A 19920-nucleotide genomic window follows, 5' to 3' on the forward strand; every position below is an offset into this window, starting at 1 on the left:
AACCTGGAGCTCAGTCTGGTACATCAGTATTTTCCTAACAGTTCTCTGGATTATAAATTATATTTTAACTCCCATTTTTTTGTCCAGAATGACAGGAACAAGTGAGTCAGGAACAAGTCCCCTGTGGTCTGATGAAGCTTGCTGACAGGAGAGATCACATAGTATCAAACAGACAGTCTGTAAATGTTTTCTTCAGATGGCTAGAAATTCTGTGAGGTTATTTTCCCTTACGAACACTAAAATTTTAAACACAAAAACAAGACAAAAGACAAAAAAAAAAAATTTAAAAAGTGAGCAAATCACTCTTCTTGATTTCTGGCACAACCAAGTGGAATATGATAGCCTTGATTCTGCTTTTTGACTTCTAAAAAAGATTTTCCTTGCTTTACAATTAGCTGCCTGTTGGTTGCCTGCTAACCCCAAGAAGGCATTGAGCACGCTGCAGAAACCTGAATAAATGGCTTCTAAAATACACACACCATGCTTCATATGGCGCTGAAGAGAAAAAGACAATGACATTTTAAAAACAAACTTTTTGAAACATTTAAATATTTATACATTAAAAAAAACCAGCAACTTTGCTATGTCAAAGTAAGGACAGAATTATTTGTCTGTCCTAAGACCAAGTAAACTGCTACACAGATGCTTCTCCAAAGCAGGGTAATCGCACAGCTGAGATAAAACTCTTAATCTCCGATCTCAATTTCCTGTTTTATGCTATGTTAAGTTGTACACATCACATGATATATTTTGTCCTGCATCAAACTATACATTAGCTGAAGACATATATAGGAGAAAGCTGGGTATGCAAATTATGACAAATCCCCATGAACAAGGAAAATACATATGCCTTTTTGCAGGGCTTTCTGGTGTAACAAGAGAAATAGAAGACAAGAAATACCGAGTGTTGACCTTGTTCCCACCCCTACTGCAAACCCATGGTCTCAGTCAGCTTTTTAAAACCTAGCAGTATTCCAGTAATTTGCAAGAAATAAGAAATGCAAAATAAAATAACAAAAAGAAACAGCAGAGGAAGTCATGTGGGTGGAGGTTTTTCTGTGTCAAGTCACAGTGAGGGCGTAGGTAACCCTGCCATAAGCAGAGCTCTACACAGAAACAATTCAAAGCAACTTTCAGAATCAGTATGACCTCAGAGTCAACACCAGTGTTTAACTCCCAAGGCCAGACTATTCTCTTTTCAAGTAATTGCATGTGGTGTAGTGTCAGGTAGATAAAGCAAAAGCCATGTCAACGCCCATTCTTGCTAGCATCTGCCAAAATTTCACAGTGTTTTTGCCGTATTATCTGATTTTAAGGCAGTGCTCAAATTCTTGGAAATGCAAGGTATTAAATACATAATTTCCTCTGCTGCATATATCTAGTTTGTTAAAAACAACAACCCCCAACAAACTTAAGGCTATCTCCATTGTCATCAGGATGAACACTAAGCTTAGTGAAAATAGCATGACGGTTATAAAAAAAATTCTCCATTTCTGAGGAGTTTGGTAGGGGGAGAAAATGTATGGATGTTCAGCACCACCTCAGGCCAGTTAATAAAAGAAATTAAATCAGAAGATGGTCAAGTTCTCCAGCAGCTACCCAGTACAGGCAGTTTAATACAGATGGCTTTTTGGAACAGAGATGGTAAAGTGAGAGGGACAAAGGAGAAATATTTCTGGAGTAACCCTACTGCAGAAGAAAATCAAAACCCTGTTTTTGTTATAGCTACAACTTTCTTGAGTTTTTCCCCAGAGATAATGCAACCAAGCCTAAGCTACCTCAGTAAAACAGATAAACCACCTTTTCATGAAAGCTATAAAAGATAGAGTTGGAAAACACGAACCCCAGAGTTGCTTCAGCTTGTTTACTTGGCTTTCTTGGTTGAGCCAGTTGGTTTTTGAACAGGTTATTCTACTATACAATGCTACATACTCATATCTTTATTTTTGGGACTTAAGATTTCAGCTCTCCTTCACCTGTGATGCACAGCTATCAGAACTCCTGGAGAGGTTTTCTCTTTGCACATCAAAAAATTTCCTAATAAGCATCATTAAGCGAAAAAAGAACTAGCATTTAAGGTTGTGTTATCTCCCTATAAATCTGTTAATATTATTTTTTTCTTTTTAAAGTGGATATGCCACAACCACAGAAAATCTGATACGACTTAAGATTGTCTGCTGGTGTCTAATAACTAACATTTTCTATCCCCAAAATCAGGACTACTTCAGCTTTTTTCAGTGGCTGAGGTCACCTTGGAAGCCATGAAAGAGAAGAGAAAGATCTAATACTTCTTGCTCCTCAGAAATGTCTTACATCAAGTGGATCTCAGCTCTCCTTTTCTCAGGCCTTATTTCTAGAAGTGTTTTACTCTTGTAAAAATGCAAGTCAATACACAAACCCCCACAACCAGTTTCCTCCTTCGCACAACTTAATACATGCTGTCTTGTTAAAAAAAATCCAAACCACAAATAGATTTCTGCCTTTGAGGCTGAAGTCCATTTCATAAAAGCAGCTTTCCACAGCATTAACAGAGCTGTGGTCAGAAAATGAGAACAACAAGTCCTGTGCACTGAACAGAATCACCACTGGAACAAAGGGCTTAGACAGCAAATAAGTCTTAAAATAGTTATTAGTTGCACCACTTGTCACTTATTTGACTTTATACGTTGAAAGTGAGCTTTGAAAAATAGCAGCTCTTTGTTGCCAGAGCACCCTTGCAGCCTAATATGTTGCTTGCGTGCTCAAGCGGCTGTTGGAAATAATTCACCTGGATAGAGGTTTCAAGCCAGAATACCTTGTTTCTTCTCCAGCTGGCTACTTAGAGTGACGGTGCCTCCCTCGGAAGCTCGCGACACAACACAAACAGCACTGTGTGTCTCAGAAGGGCACCTGGTGCAGGTGAGGAAACCTTTGCTTAGTACAGTGAACTTGCACAAACACCATCAACAAGACCTGGGTGCAGATTAGTTCTGCAAAGAGATGAAAACCAGTGGAATCTGGGGTTGGTGACCTTGTGCCAAAGATCACAGCAGAGGGACTGTTTCAAGCGTGCAGACAACAGAAACAAACTTGGAAGGAGAAGCCAGTTTCTGTGAGTCCTCAGTGTCAACCATGTGCCAAACTGGGAGAATACCTCTTGCTCTTTTGCAACTCCAGAGCACTTGTGGACTTCCTGGAGGGCCCGATGGCCTGCAGAGGAGGCTTAGTGACAGGTGTGATGAGCAGGGCATCCAAAAGCGAGCGGTAGGCACTAGGTTCGAAGAGTCTAGCAAGCGTTTAAAAAGATCACATAAACAAACAGGCTGACCAAACAAAGTTCAAGTTGGCCAGGACCACAGAAAACCCCAAAGCCCTTACCAAAAAAGAAAAAAAATCTGTAAGTTCTGAAGCAGTATAGAGAAATTGAACTTAGAATAACCAATTTAGAAATTATGTCTAAATAAGTGGTCCCAAAATTGGAGGTCACACACCACAGGGTGTATGCAAGACAACCAGCCCATTGGGGTGTGACCAGAGTGTTATTTTATTTTTATCAGTAACACAGTAAAATAGTAAATATTATCAAATGTTATGGTTTTTTATATTGTTTAAATTTAAAACATTTATTTCATCTTTTTCTCATCCTTATTTAATTTCTGGATTTGTGTATGTTTTTTAATGTACATAACATACCAGTACATTAGGACATGTATATAATTTAGAAATATATAAACATACATACATTGGAAATACACATGCAAAAAACGTTCATTGATATGAGCACACAATTGAAAAACTTGAGACCACTGGTCTAGGTAAGCCTTTATAAAAGGTAATGCAATAAAGATTTAGATGCAACACAGAGAGTTGTCTTCAAGCATCCAAAAGTTACTCAAAGATGTAATTATTCTTTGTCACCCCCATGACAATTATTTTTTACAGCTATTTTTACTGACTGAACCATAAATTGGGTATCACAGGGATAAAAAATTTAGAACTGCTCACCAAAGTTCAGAGGAGCAGCCTGGCGCTAAGCTAAAAATAAGGCTTAGGAGCCTTGGACATATTCTAATGACTTGCTGATCACCCTACTGTGAACGAGCTGATTTTGCAACCCTGCCAGGAACTGATTATTCTTGTGTGAGTTTGAACTTTCTTAAACCAAACTATAAAATATTTATTTTCTCTACCTGGCCCGAACAGCAATGGCAGCAGACACAGCAGCAGCAGCCATGCTCTTAATTTTTGATCTCTGCTTCAAAGGAGAGAGAACAGGAAGAGGAGCAGGTCCGAACTGGGGCACACTTCCCAAAGGATTTTCCAGTAGTACTTTTCTAGCACAGAAGCTTTGAGGCAACAGAGGAGAAAACAGAGAAAGCAGGAAAGATTGACAGAGACACAGTACAATACCAGACTGCAGTAACCACTAGAAAATCCTGAGATTGCAGGTTGCCAGCTCACTGAAGCGTCAGACAAAGCATTAGCCACCTCAACACTGATGTAGAAAACAGCAATTTTCACATCACCCACAGATAAAACTTTGCCCTCATCAAGTCAGGATTCAGTGTTTATCAGCTTTTCAGTTCCCCATCCCAGACTCTCTCATACATCCCTAGGTCATTCCCTCCGAACTCCAGGACGGTCTACAGGGATTCATCTAAGTTTCCACAGTGCTGACCTGAAGATCCTTTACTTCTCCTCTTCTTCGTAATAAATAATAAACAAAGAAAAATTTTGAATATTTGGTGATATAGCTTCAGCAGGTCTATTTTTAGCTGCCTTTAGAAAATTTGGTGTGCTCCTCACCTCCTTTTCATTTTCCCTACTTATTAACAGGATTGGGAAGAATCTGAACAAGGGAGGAGGAAAAAAAGCTAAAAAACCCATATTGGCTCCAAAATCATTTCTACAATGATGAAGCTATAATTCAGGCTCCATTTTAAAATTTCAAGATTATCAATGTAATTGCTGTGTATTGCAAAAAATCATTTCAGAATTGAAAAAAAATAGCCTGAACACTTACACAACTATACTTTACACCACTTACCAGATTTAAGTGCAAAAAAGCTGCCTGAAAACCTTGCTTACACCTAGCAACGTGCTGTATATATACCTTAAAAGATTTACCTTGTATGACTTACAGATGATTTAGATTGACAGCTTGAGATTTTACTGAAATAATTTGTTTCGCAAGTAGGCACAGATGCATCATGCCTGCCCAAAAGCAGCAAGAGAAGAAAAGTCATTAATCAAACACTTATTACACTTCTAGCAATGCTAACTAAAGCTCAGGAGAAGTTCATGTAAGGATTTTTAATAGCCCTCCTTACCCATAAACACCAAACCAAAACAAACAACAAACAGGTATGGTTTAATATCCCTGGTTGTTAATAACTGAAGGAAGCACTTTCTTTCCCTACTGATAAACACTATACTCTGGGTGTCCTCTCTCTACAAAAGTTAAAGCTTGTATTCTCCTCCAAAAAATCAGGTTACCAGACAATTCAAAAATACACATTTTATAGCAAGGGTGACCAACCTTTGAAAGCCAGCTGAGTAAAATGTGTCATATTGAAAAACCATACATTATGCACATTGTGCTCTCCCTTCACCCCAAAACCCCACTTTGACAATAAATATTCACCCCATGTGACCAACTGTTGACAAGTCACCTTCCAACTGAAACTCCTGTCCACGGGTGGTTCCCCTACGTCCACCTAAGGGCCATTTTAATTATTTAATTATTTTTCTAACCTGTAAAAAAGCTACACAAATTTCTAATTACTATGCAAATTTCCAGAGCAGCATGGGGGTCGGGAGTTACCCCTGCAAGCTGCTCCATCTTGATAGCATCATCACAGAAGAATAATTTTTAAAAAATCAGGTGAAACTGTATGTTAAATTATAGTTTGAGTGTGTCTCTCTAACCCAGCTGACTCGGATGTACCTGGCAGGAGTGGGAGGCAGCACAAGGGCTGTTTCCACAGGAGAGGCTGCAGAGGGTGGCTGCAGGGCCATGGCGGTGGGCATGAGTGTGTTAGAGGTCTGTTTGGCCACTGGACACATCACAGGGAGAGAAGGTGCTTTATCAGATGTCAAAAACCTTGTTGCATCTGGAGCCAGTAACTCCGCAGTTATTTTCCTAGTTGATGTTAATTTCACAAGTAATTATAATGAGACAATATACAGACAAGAAATTTCTTACTAGATTAAAAATACCAAACAGTAATGGACAACCCTTTTTAGTTGATGTCCTTGCATCTTTAAGAAGAAAGTGTGAACAGCATGCAATGCTGGTTTTTTTTCTTCCCTAGGAACCAAATACTCATCCCCCAGGAATGGGACCATGCTGAAACTGTTTCTTGGAGCACTTTTATAGCTGAAGCTTGGGAACTTAGAACCAGACTTGTTTAACCACAAAACCAAACTACTTGGGTAGTTTAGAGATACTCCAAAAAACTGAAAAAAACCTGAATGAGAGCACAACCAGCATATTAGAAACTCTACTTAGTGTAAGTAGGTGACAATTTAGACACTGCAGCTACTTGGCTGCTGGTATTTAAAACGTGAGCAATTGTAAGGGCATGAGGTAAGCACCTGGGTAAGGCTTCCAAAGGGTTCACAAATAAAAATTCGCTAAAATAAAAACAAGTAGAAGGACAAGCAGCATTCACCAAAAGAAAACAGTATTTCTCCTCCATATTTTAATTCTTCTGGCTTGTCACCAAAGCAAGACAACTGTAGAAGATCTGACAGTTTTAGTTCAGCTCATCTGAGACTTCTCCCCAGCCCAATGCTCATTTGCAAATGTAATGAGCAACTCCTGTCTCTACCAATTCCATTTTGCATGATGACTAAAACCAAGGAAATTTGTTTAGGAAGACTCATGCAGAAATGTCAAACCTGCTGAAAGGGAGATCTGGCTGATCTGAGGAGATTACAGCAACAGTTACAATTCACAACAACACGCAGGTATGCACAGATTATACCTCAAGTTCTCAAAAACTTCATACAGCATCTTTGTGAAGTTTTATAAGTCATAAAAAGGGTCTTGAAGAAGGTGAGGAAAAGGGGAATAAATCACACTCTGTTTATGCTCCAAAGGGAGAGCAAGCTGATTCCAAACCTTATTCACATAAACATACATACTCAGTATATTTCTGTTTTACACTTGCTTGGGCAGTAGCTGAATAAATGGAGATTACAATTTCTGCAGAGAATATTCTTGGCTGTCTATGAATCATAAAGTAGACAATGAAAATACCAATTATTTAATACTTGAGTCTTTGTATTTATGACTGTCAGGAAAAAATCCACTAAAAGAGAAAATAAACGCAGGTCTATATGACTGTAAAAAGTACATATAAATAAGAACAATCTAAATACTTGCTGGCACTGGTCCTGTTTTATATTAGTTCTATATTTCTCAGGAAGTGCCAGATTCTGTGGTTTACATGGTCTAAAGTTGCCAGGATGACTTTTTAAGACAACTTTTTGCAAGTTTCTGGAAAGGCAGTAATTGCTCCTAAATATTTTACTGTTAATCTTATAGCAGGACATAGCATATATGAAATTGAGTAGTAATACACAATAAATTACCGTAGTTTGCCATATTACCACAGGACTAATTTAAGTTTCCAATAAAAAACTAAAACTACAATTTAAAAAAAGCGTTATGCTTTTTATTATGGAGTCTGTCTTATAACCAGCAAATCTAACTTTAATCCAGTAATCAAATCCAGATCTTTCATACATTTTTCATACATTTAATAGCAAGCTCTTTCTCCATCTTGGTGGTTAAGTAGTGGGTGGTACAAATCACAGAGCTTCAGCCAAGAAAAGATGGAGCCCATTAGAAAAATAAAGACCTATGCCAGTCATCAACAAAAATGTGAGGCTTTAGTGGCAAAGGCAAGTCTATTTACCTTCAAATAGCCTGATTCTGCTTTACTATAAGTCTAACATGCCACATACCAATTACTCCATCCACATTTCTGCTGGCTGCCATTTTATAAAAAAGGGGTTTGGGAGATCATATAGGAGTGTATTTCCCACCCAAGAGAGTGTTATAAAAGCAGGAACATCAACTTAGTAACAAAGCAAACACCGAATGCAGTTGCGACACCGGCAACCTCTCATTTCAGGAGAGAACCCAGACTACATAGTTTTGTCAAATTTATGTTCTCCTTCCCACACTCAACACTAATCCTCCTTTGTACAGCTATGCAGAAGCTGCTCAGATTTCCACCCTTCTTGAGTAGAAAATCCCCACTGTCTACTTTTTTTACTATTTGTCTAAATACTCAGCTCTCACTGTGAGCCACCATGATCATAGCTGTTCTTTTGAATTTCCTGTGGCTCATTTTAAAGCTGTTCTCTTGCTAGGGTAATTTTGCCAAATAACAAACTTAGAGCCATAGATCTCAATTGAAAGTAGATTTAAATTTTCGTTCCCTGGACACAGAGCCAGAGCTAGGATTTAGAAAGAAGTCCTTGGTACTCAGAACAGAGTAGTTGTAGCAGTACCTGCAAGGCATTTGCAGCTCAGTACGTGTAATCATACTTGAGTTTCATTGACAAACATGAAAATCAATTACTGAAGTAGTACTTTTCCCCCAAATTTTTTTTCATCTCAGAAAACCTGGGATGAAAACAACCCAAAACCAAACAAAAGAACAACACCATGAGTATTGTCATGTACCTTGTATTAATTTTTCATCTTCGGTGACTTGTAACTACTCAAGTCCCTGCTTCCTGGGATTTAAGAGAATGTGCTGCTGAAACCATCACAACCAAATATTTTTTCTGTATTTACTCAAACCAAAGGTTACCATGATGATACTGGCCTGCGGTCCTAGCAAACCTCTCTAATCAGCAACCATCCATTTCTGACTAATCTGTTGTTAGTTCATAAAGGTACCCTCTTCTCCCAGACATCAAAATAGCCCTCAAAAGACCTTGCAAATAAACAGACTTGACATATTCTGTTGCGAGATTTCATCTCTCTCAGCTGGTTGAGACTATTGCTTTAAAGGGGAAAACTGACAATTCCAAATCTTAGTATTATATTTCTAGCTGCAGAGAGTTCACAGCAGTACAGGCAATAGTATATTCCTGTATGCTTTTCACAAGGACAAGTCTCTGCCTAAGGGTTGGGCATCCAAATCTCATTTTTGAAGGACTGGCTTTATTTCATGTTATAATTTTGTGTTTGTGCGTATGTAATGAACAGTAGGTACCTGGAATTAGGAAACTGTCCCATGCTATGAAACACAAACAACTGGAAAACGTTATTGACCTTCAATAATAGCATCATAACATTCCAAATTACTCTCACTGTCTTACATCCAAAATTACTGTCCTTGTCTAGTGCTCATAGATGACCTACAAAACATCACCCATTTGCCAAGTTAAGGGTTGGTGAAGCTACCCAAGGCAAATTACAGGAAATTTGCCAGATAATAGTCTAGTTTTCTATGATTGTATCATAGCACAGCACAGTGTTATATACAAAATAATAATATTTTTTTAATTGGTTTATATTTTATAAAGGCACTTTTCTGTGTGTTGAAGAAATCTGAGTTCATGTTTGAGTTGTTGAGGCCACTGAAAAGATACTCCATGCATGTGACAAGGTGGACACCCACTGACAACGTGCGGACACGCAATAAATATTGTGTCTTATATTAACTGGTATCCACATGATTGTTCATGAGTCTGCTCAGTTTTATTTCATCTCTCTTTACCTTCTCCCTCCAGGAAAATCACTAGTCATGGCATATTAATAAAGTTTATTTTAAGTGAATGACAAACAATCCTCTCTCCCCTATGACAGACAAATCTACGCTAGAACAACATACAGAATGAATCCTTTTCAGTGATTTACCTCCCAGGAGCTGCTTCAACAATGTGACCGGAAAGTGTGGGAGAGGGGACACTGCCAGGGCAGGGCTCTGCTATTGGCAAAAGAGCAGCTGCAGGTTCTGGTCTAGCATCATTTTCACTCCATTCACAAGAATAAAACCAGATGGAGATACACAGAAAAAGATATTTTTAATCCACATTGAAATAGTATGCTGAACAGGAAACACTGTGCATGAAAGTGTTAATAAATTGAAAAAGAAAACAAACAACAAACTCCAAACCAAAGATGTGGCATTTACTGCAAAATACAAATAGGGCTATAAAATGAGACACAATACACTTAAGAAGTGTCATGTTTTTAGTGAAGGTTGAAAAGTGTCCCTCTGTTTATAAACTCAGAAAGCCAAGCAGTATTTTACATTCCCAAAGATGGAACACATATATTCATTTTACAGTATGTGATGGAAAACATTTAGGAAATACTGGAAAAGAAACAGATACAAACCAGAGGAATTCACTCCTGAAGTTTTCAACACTTTTTGCTGCAATTTTTTTAGGGTGTTAAGTTTTGTGAAGATTAGACTATGTATTGCTCAGTATTTTTATATTCTCCTTTTTTTCAGTGCATGTGGAAAAATAATAAAATTAGAAAATATTGTCTTTAAGGCTTCTACTTGAAGAAAAGCACCTGTCAGACATCTCACTGTAACACACAAAAAGAAAGTAAACTATGGGGTAGAGAGGAATCACAACCACAATTTTGAGCAGACTAAAATAGCCACAGAAGTAGGCATTGCTGCCTTTTGTTGTCTTGGGGTATTTATTTTTGTTTTGTTTTTATTAATATTAGCATGCAGAATTAAGTATCTTAATAAAGTAGGGAGCCTTAAGTACTAAAAATTATTGAACAGACTTCAGAATGACCAGGGAGCAGACCTCATAAGTGGTAAAGGTGTGGATGGAAATTCCGGTACAGGTGGCATCTCCAAAGTTTGGGTAGCTACCGAGTTTCCATCCAGATTAATAGAGGTATCCTGGGCTCCTGCTCCATTAGGTAGATCTGCAGGTATACTTTACAGGTATTTATGACATGGGTGAAAAAGAAATAATAAATGATTTATGACAATGAATTGATTCTACAATTTAAGGCCAAAACTAAACCTGTACCTGGTTGCTTGAAAGGCAATGGTTGAAAGTAAACACTAAAAAAATACTTGGAAATAGGGTACTGCAGAATGAGAACTACTAAAACACATAAATATACTTTACATTAAGGTTAGACTTTGCCTTTCTAAGCTTTAAGTAAGTGGTTTAAGAGTTGCAATTTATGCATTTCAGTGAGTGCTTTCTATTTCTATTATCCGTCCTTACCCAGCTGCTGAAAAGAAAAACCTATTTTATCCACACGAAAATCCCTAGTGTGTTACAGTTTAGGGACAAAAAACCATAAAAAAAATCCACAGGACGTTTATCTTGGACAGTGCCTACCTGAAAAGTCAAATACTATTGAATTGGGATATTTATCTGTAGATAACTGATGGAAGAGAAGCTTCTATATCATTGCTTGTCATATTCATCCCTCTGGGTGATCTCTTGAATGAAAGCTTACTAACTTGTATCAAAAACCACTCAGAATATTTTTTTTTTTATGCTGGGAATCAGACATGAGCTATGGCATATTATCCACATGCAAAAGGAAAAGCAGTCTGTCCACTGTTTTGGAAACAGTAGCAAACCCCAAAATTCCACATAAAGTTTTGTGCAACGAGAATATTGGGCTAAGAGGTAACATATTTAAAGCAGTAAATGAAATTAATTTCACACATTTATAAAACATTTTTGGCACTAGTGATCGGCTACTGTGAATTTATAGAAAACTAAGAGTGTTGTTAGCCTTTCTCAAACTATTCTCATATCTTCAATACATAAGATTCTACAGCTAGGTTTGATTTTAATCAAAACAAAGGCTTAAGTACTTTGGATTACTTAGAGAGGCTTTTTTATTCCCTTTCTCACTAAAGCAACTCATCCTTGCAAGAGCTAAGAGCTGATAAGACACATGAACATAATGCTAAGTTAAACACCAATGTGAATATATTCTCATTACCTAGGGACATCTCCAAAACATAAAAATACACTTGAAAGTTAAATCATTTTGCCCTTATTAAGCAAATTCTACAGTGAGTCTAAGTGACAACCTGCCCTAGTCTTAACTGCACTGACATCCTCTGAAACTCCCATCTTACTTTCCATTCATGAAAAAAAAAAAAAAAATCACTTAAACCCAGCAAAACAATTTTAATACACTACTTCACATGCCTACTTTAATATGCAGCATTCTATAAAATGATTATATTGTAGTGTATGTGCACTCAGTAACACACTCGGTTTAGTAACAGAGTACTCACTACTGAATTATGTGACAGAGGAGGGGAATAAAACTGATTGGCATTTCTCATCAAAACAGACTTCAGTGAAATTATTAAAGTGAATATTTTTTGTTACTGTCCCCTAACAAGTTAACCCAAAAGGTATGCAAGATGTGATATGCCTTGGTCCATCATTACCACTGCAAATTTCATTCTACTTTATGCTGTGCATTGTTAGGCATCCACATCAGTGACTGTTAGTGGTAGATAACTTAGTTGTTACCTGAAGTCTTCATTTTCTGTTTGGCTTTTCCTAAAGAAAAATCACAAATCCCATAAGGTAGTTCTGTACTGTACAGCAGTATAAAACGTGAAAAAGAAACACAAGCTTACAGTGCTTCCAAAGGTCTCTATTCCATTCAATGTTCCAAGTTGTGCAATAAGAAAAAACCCAACTCCCCCAAGCCTACAGAAGCTTTTGCAGTAGACATCCATCTGGTCACAGGACCAATTCCATCAGAAAAGTGTGTAGGTCAGCTTTACAAACTACAAGCCAATTGCAATAGTTCTCATCAAGCAATCATGAAAGATTGGGCTTCCCTGTGTGCTTTACAATTCCCCTTGGAGGTTTGAAATTTCTCTGCTTCAGTAAGTGTTGCAAAAGCCAAGAGTTTTACTTCGCAGAATTCTTACTCCTGTAGCCCCCCAAAAAGTCAACCATTTCATTGATTTCTGCAAATCTCATGCTGATTTTGGCAACACAAACACATACTCTGTTTTCAACATGATCAGGAACTCTACTACGCTGGTAATTTTGTACCATTCAGATTGTTTCTACTATGCAGCAAGGATTTAATTGTTTCTCTTACTACGACCTGCGATGGTGAATTACAGCTACGTGCGTAAGAAAACTATTCAAGGAGTCGGAGAGACTCAAAAGAAAAACAGACAGAGCTAAGATAAAAGCAACTTTTATTAAAATACTCTTCAAGCTTCAGAAAGCATAAATTAATGAATGAGTAGCTACTATAATACATTATTTTACAGGAGAACCATAGGGCCATGAAGCTTTTATAAACACAAGAAAGCCTATTAGCTTCACTCTGTAATAAATAAATACTGCTGTCTAATCTTGTTCTTGTTAAGAGGATGTGCTGAAGCTCTTACAGGTACATAGCAACAATCTGCTCCGTTTCTTTAGATTTTTCACAATATGAACATATCACTAGCTTAAGCAGCAGAATCTTTATCTTGAACTTGCACTTCGATTCACAACATTGGACTTTTTTTTTTCTAATTTTATTTTATTTGCTTAAAAGCAGTCTGTCTTCTTGCTCTACTTTGTAAAACATTTACAACCACTCTAAAACTGATCTGCTAAAAATCTAGTGAAATCGAAGATAATTATCCTGGTAAATACAACAGTTTGAAATCAGTGCATACAATTCCCTCTTTGTCTTCTTCCCCCAGTCCCGAAATCAAAGTAATACAATTTCTTATTCTTTTGCTCATAATTTTCTGCTTTCTAACAACCTACAGTAACTCAAACTCAGCAATGCAAATTACTCCCTTAAGGGAAAAAAAACAAAACTCCAACAGCCATCTCCTCCCCCATGTTGGGAGATTCAGTCACCCAAGTTGTTCTGTTTTAAATACGTGGTTTTTGTCAACTTGTGATTAGCACAAAAACATTTTCCTCTCATTTTTACACATCAGTAAGAAAGTGTTAGAAAAGTATAGAAAAGGCTAGACTTTCTCTTGCAGTAAGGCTAGTGAAATAAGTTTTCTTTTTTCTTTTTTTTGCAAAGCAGATGGAAAAGAAGAAAGGAAGGAAGTGTTTGTATTTTGCTTTTGCAACTTGGGTAAAATCACTGGACATTAAGAACACGTGCTGAGACTTCATGGTGCCAGTCACGTAATTTTGTATATTTGGGGCTAAAGACGTGGATGGGAACCTTTTCCCTGTGGAAAGAAGTGACAGGAGAAAAATAAGAAAGGAAGTTTGTCTTCAGCAGTTTCACAAGCAAGCATGCAATCACCATGCACTACTCCTATCCACACAGTGCCTTCCTCACTGTCAAAAACTTGGATCCAGTGTTAGGTAAAGTCATTGAACAAGGCTTATCCCAAAGCAAGGAGACAGCTGAACCTCGTTCACAGTCCAGAACTGTAATACTTTTCAGCTATGCCCTGCAATCTCATCCACACTTGCAAATCAAAAATGCCTGAGTAGATTTAGGAAAAGGAAAACACTTTGACAAGTTGACCTTGTACAGAAAACCCAATCAGTCCAAGTTTACGGAACATCTCCATCTCCTGCACAAACATTAATACCGGACAGCATATTTAAAAATGTTGGTCTATGCAGAGAAAGGCCTGATTTTCACATGCTGAAGTGGAACACAAAAAAAAAAAAAAGCAACATTTTAAAAACAGCCAGATGTCACACAAATACACCAAACACTATCAGTTAAGAATTGAGACATGCAAAGTATTAAAGTAAGAAAAATGTGAAACATCAACTCACTTAGTCTTCTTTGCAGCTTCATTTTCTGGTTCTTTCACTGCAAAACAGAAAATTTTTATTTTCCAGGGCACTGTACACTGAGATTCTCCCCTGTGCCAACACATTCACCACAGCAGGAAATTACAATAAGGCTTGACAGGACTCCGCAATTCTAAATATGCCCCAGTGAAAATGAGGTACGTCTATAAACTTTAAGAGCCCCTTTGCCAGCAGGGTTGCTGAAAGGTGGCTTTGCTGGTCTCTGCCCTTTCCCTTGGCCCACTCTCCACGTTGGCATGGAGAAAGGCGAGTTGAGAAGGTGAAGATAAATGGTAGTTGGATGGAAGTTTGGAGGCATTTCTTTTGGACGAACATCCAGTGGGCTTGCATCAGGTGATAATCCAACCGTCTGTTTGCAGCCAGGCTGTGACCCATCAAGGTGCTAGAGGACTGCACATGGGATAATATAAGTTCCCAGCCCCGATTTTAAATTTGGCAAATGCAGTTGCAGTCACTTCCTTATAGTATTTGTTAACATGATTATTTAATCACTTCTGGATGACATGTTATTTGACATTTCAGATATCATATTCTGCACTTGCAAGGATTAATGAGAGAATCTAAAGAGAGAATGATCCATTAATCCATATGCACAACACAGGGTCACAAAACAATCAGGTAACTCTCCAAGTTCAGAATATTTATCACAGAAGGACAATAATCCTAATTTCAGGAGATGTTACCATTGTCTTCTAGAGTAATTCTACCAGAGAATTGAAAGCTAACAATTAAATCCGTCCCTGAGGAGGGTGTCTTATTTCCTCCCTTTCTTCGTTATTGTAGCACTAGCTGTGAAAAGGAGAATAATCACCTCCACATTAGGTGCCCTGATCTGAACATGACTGAGTTCAAACCTCCTGATGGCATTTCTAATGGCTTTTACACAACATGAAAGATCTCAACCACTTAATTAGAACTGACAGCAGAATATGAAATGGAAGGTTTACAATAAAGTTATGTGACTGCAAATGACCCCGATGACTGTATCATCTGTTCCAGTCCACAGTACATGTAAATACACCACAGCATAGCAGAGGATGGAAACATTCTGGGAATAAACTGAGGAACTATGGATTTATGCTTCTGATTGGTTAAATCATTACAGATCACATACATTTGTATCACTGTCAGAGATATTCTACATGCCTGACAACACCTTCATTTTTGAGTGTTACATTTGAACAGTAATACTACCTTTTTGGTGATACAGTATGGGAAAGAAACAAATACATATCTGCCAATGTTTGGGGGAGTAGAAATGGAAATTTTAAGATTTACCTCAAATGTATTAATACTCAACTCAAGCAGGAATAATGTACAGGAATGCGTATGTCCTGAGCTATTTAGGAACCGCAAGAGTTTTACAAAAACATTTTCCTACTATAGTCCCCTCAAAAATTTTCTTTCAAAAAGCTCACTGAAATTCTGCCTACTGTGTTTACTATCCAAGACGAAAACATTGAGAGATGTGATTGAATCTTTTCCTATTTCCCCCTACTCCCAGCTTTTAAAAACACCCATCTGTCCAAGAACATTCCTTTCCTTTTCTTCCATTCACATTTCTTTCATTTCACCAAACTACTTACTATGGTCAGTGCCAGTGATCTGGGCAAGGATGCGGAAAGAGCGGGACTGGGTGGTGCCTGTCCGGGGATGCCAGTCTTCAGTGTCTTCAATCAGTCGCTTCTTGCTGGCATCACTGTGGGTGGGTGTGTGGTAAAACTCTGTATAGGTATCCACAATGTGCTTCCGTGGAGGGCTGCATCAAGAAGAAGAGAGAGCAGTGAGCAAGAACATTCAGAGACCACTTGGACTGGGGTAGCTATAAAGACATGGACAGAACTGCAGCTTTTCACACTGTTTAAGACTGCTTCTGCATTCGGATGCAGATGCGCAGCTGTGAGCTCTCCAGGCACACCTGAACACAGGTTCAGTTCTCTGAACCAAACAGCTTGATAATTACTCTAACCTGACTGAAATCATTTTCCTTGCTTCACTGCTGGAGCATTTGAAACAGTAAAAAACATTATTATCAAGACACGTTTAAACTTTTACCGTTTGGGTGGGATTTTCCTTGGAGATGACAGAGTAAGACAGCAAGAGAAAGTTTTCCCAGCATAAACAGGAAAAGGAGAAAAAGAAAACAAAAATGAAGTCAGAAACTCGAAACAGAAGTGCATCTAATGATTCTACTGAATTAGTTTTGTGGGAAAGGGCACTGAAATCCAATTAATAGTAATAGTCTCATTCTACTACCAAAACTACAGCACAGAACTCCCACACTTAAATTAAACTCAGTGATTTCCTTACAGGGATGACAAGGAAATTTGTTTTGGTAAAGCAGGGCGGTCCACTTTTTTTGCTTCAGCTGCCCCTCAACAAGTTTTCCCCTTGCTTCACAAGAGGTAAAGCACCAGCTGTGTGGAAGGGCAACCCAATGCACACCAAGTTTTTTGAGCTTGGCAAAGCCTGGATCAGAACCTGGCCATTTGAAAGCGTAGGAAGCAATGTTCTGTAGCATCACCTGAAGGCACAGACACCTGAGACCCTCTTGGAGAGTCAAAAAAGTGAGGTAACTGCTTCATCTCAAAATTTTCCCCACAGTAGCCTACATGCTATTATCATTCCCTGCACAAGGAGACTTGCAAAAATACAGAATTTTAAAGCTTTTCTTTCATTAACTAGTGTAAACAACATGTAATGGCACTGATCAGTTTAGGAAAAGGAAAGAGAAGATTCATACTGTGTATACATTACTCCTAAATTATACATTTTTTTTAATCCCAAAACATTAATCTTTTATACCCTTTAAATGTACATTTTTATGTAACTTACAGGAGATTAACTGTGCAAAATTATTCTAATAATAATTTAAAACTAAAAGCAAAACCCACAAAACTTTAAAAGCCACTTTTATTTTTGCTACTATTTCCCACTGTACTTTTAATATCTGAAGTACTTCTGGTTAAGAAAAGTGGAAAATATAAGTTAGTATTCTATTAGTTGTCAACAAGTAAGAATTAGGCCCATTCAGTGGAACACATTAGTATATACTTAAGCTTAAAAAAAATACTTGACACTTCAAAGAACAATGTGAAAGGTATCACACAAAATTATATCAAAAGATGGATTTCATCAACACACAGTACTAGTGAAGTACACGTATCATACATCACAGTTAGTAAAAGATGGAGTACAAGAAGTACAGAGAAAAAATGAAGTAAAGCATCAGAGCAGTTAATAGAAAAAAAAAGGAATCTGGAAATTAAAGCAGTAATTAAAGGCATGGAACTATATGGAAATGGAAATGCAGTTGACTGCATTCTAGCAGCTACCACAGTGAAATAAGTAGTCTTTCACATTAGTTGAAAGTGGTATATTATAAACAAAATATCCTGCTGACTTCTCTTGTGGATCCTACTGGTCCCTTTTTTAAAGCTTAAGAGTCTACTAGTAATGACTTACTGAGGCAACAAGGTGGTGCTAGAGACAAAAGAAAGTTCAGCGAGACAGGCTCTCCCCTAACTCAGCCTTGAGGTAGGGGAGAAAAGTCAAGCAAGTAAAAGCTCAACAGTATTTATTTATGTACTAATATACATATCCCTAATATGTACAGAGTATATGGATGTTACTCTTACTTCTGTTTTACGGAATAAAAAAAAGCTGCAAAATTTAACACAGTGAAAAGCAAAAGCACATCATGTCCAATGCAGACAAGCCCATTTACTATGCTAATAAGGTACCAAGAAAAGCGGAAGCTGTTTTGCAAAATTTAAATATAAATCTCTAAGAGCTGTATTTTTGCAAAACAAGAATACATGCTGGTTATTCCAACAAGAAAAATGACCATAATTGAATTCCAGTGCTGCTGATACTAACTTTGTCACTGTTGTTATCTGCAAGGGAAAAAAAGTATTTGATACGTTAATACATTCTTTGCTTCTTGAAATATTGCAGGAGCTTCCAAATCCAAGCTCTGGTAAAGCCACATACCATGTAAGTCAAACTTATAGTCATCAAGAGAACCTACAAGGGAAAAATTTAGCCCAGCTGAGCGAAGCCTGTGGACATCTTGCCTGTTTTAAGCAGCAGGCACGTTTTCATGCAAGAGTTGGCAAGAAGGTCTTGATAAAAGCATAATTGCACGCAACCTAATTAAGGCAAAGTGCTTTCTTTCTAAGCCAGGACTAAACAAGGGAAACAAAACTTCCTTCCTCATCCTGAAGTGAGAGCAAATAGTTTATATCCTGAATGTGGTTTCAGGGGACCCAGGAGGGAGGGAGGAAATTCTGAGTATGACAAGGTGCAGGTCTGAAGAATTGCCTTTGCTCAGCAGTGCTATCTATGAACAAGATAGTGTTTGGTTTTGAGTGCTTGGGGGTTTTTTTGAGATGAGTGGTACAAAATGTAGAAACAAAATGGAATTTAGTTCAGACTGATACATTATTTCAAACTTCAATGTTTCTGATATTTCGTAAACATCATTGATACCATTTTAAATGGGGAGATAGTTAAGCATTATTGTACAAACCTCATTTTTCTAAATAAAACTAAGTAGTGTAAGCAGTAGACCAATATAATCCCTTTAGGGGCTTTTGTTTCCTTGTTTTTGTTTTCTGCTTTAGGAATGCAAGACAGTTAGACAGCCCAAACACACTACTGTAAGAAACATGGCAAAATAAAGTAGATTTTTACATCTCTATGCTTTCAAGCTCTTCCAAACTATATCTGCAAGGTTCGCAGCAAGACAGGGATTTCTTGACCTGTCAGCTGTGATACTCTTCAGTCAGCATTATTCATTCCCTAACAGCAAGGCAGGGCACATAACAGTGCTCACTCAGTCATGCTATCTTGATTGTCAAGTGCTTACTCTGTGCCTGCAGCACTTCCTTTCACTAGACTACATTTCATTGCTAATGTTAATCTTTTCCAGTACTAATTGCTGGTTTTGAGTACTGCCTACACTGTATTTGCTAAAATAGCATTCCTGGAAAGACAGAGATAGTTTGGTAAAGGGTATTCAACCAGTGTACCAGCATCCAGCAAGTCCTTGCCTTGGGATCCCCCAATTTCATCCAGCTTCCATGTAGTGTAGACTCCTGCCATCAGCTGTTTAAGAAAGGGCTGGATGTTACCATGACA

The 19920-nt window shown here is 37.8% G+C and overlaps 1 protein-coding gene across 14 annotated transcripts in view; it reads right to left on the reverse strand.

The window, feature by feature from the left end:
• The window catches only part of PDLIM5 (PDZ and LIM domain 5), a 128395-nt gene that overhangs the window by 33545 nt on the left and 74930 nt on the right, over positions 1–19920 (reverse strand). For 7 of the 14 annotated variants that reach the window (XM_051617127.1, XM_051617120.1, XM_051617125.1 and 4 more), the window contains exons 6-8: positions 16834–16851; positions 16365–16537; positions 14740–14776 (exon numbers count right to left, since the gene is read on the reverse strand). In XM_051617127.1, the coding sequence (XP_051473087.1) occupies positions 14740–14776; positions 16365–16537; positions 16834–16851 (228 nt within the window). Of the gene's footprint in view, positions 1–13167; positions 14175–14739; positions 14777–16364; positions 16538–16833; positions 16852–18657; positions 18675–19920 lie in introns of those variants that run through there. The other 7 variants (XM_051617131.1, XM_051617130.1, XM_051617128.1 and 4 more) reach the window with 5 other exon arrangements.

The sequence above is a fragment of the Apus apus genome, chromosome 4 (assembly GCF_020740795.1).
Source record: "Apus apus isolate bApuApu2 chromosome 4, bApuApu2.pri.cur, whole genome shotgun sequence".
NCBI classification, from domain to species: Eukaryota; Metazoa; Chordata; class Aves; order Apodiformes; family Apodidae; genus Apus; species Apus apus.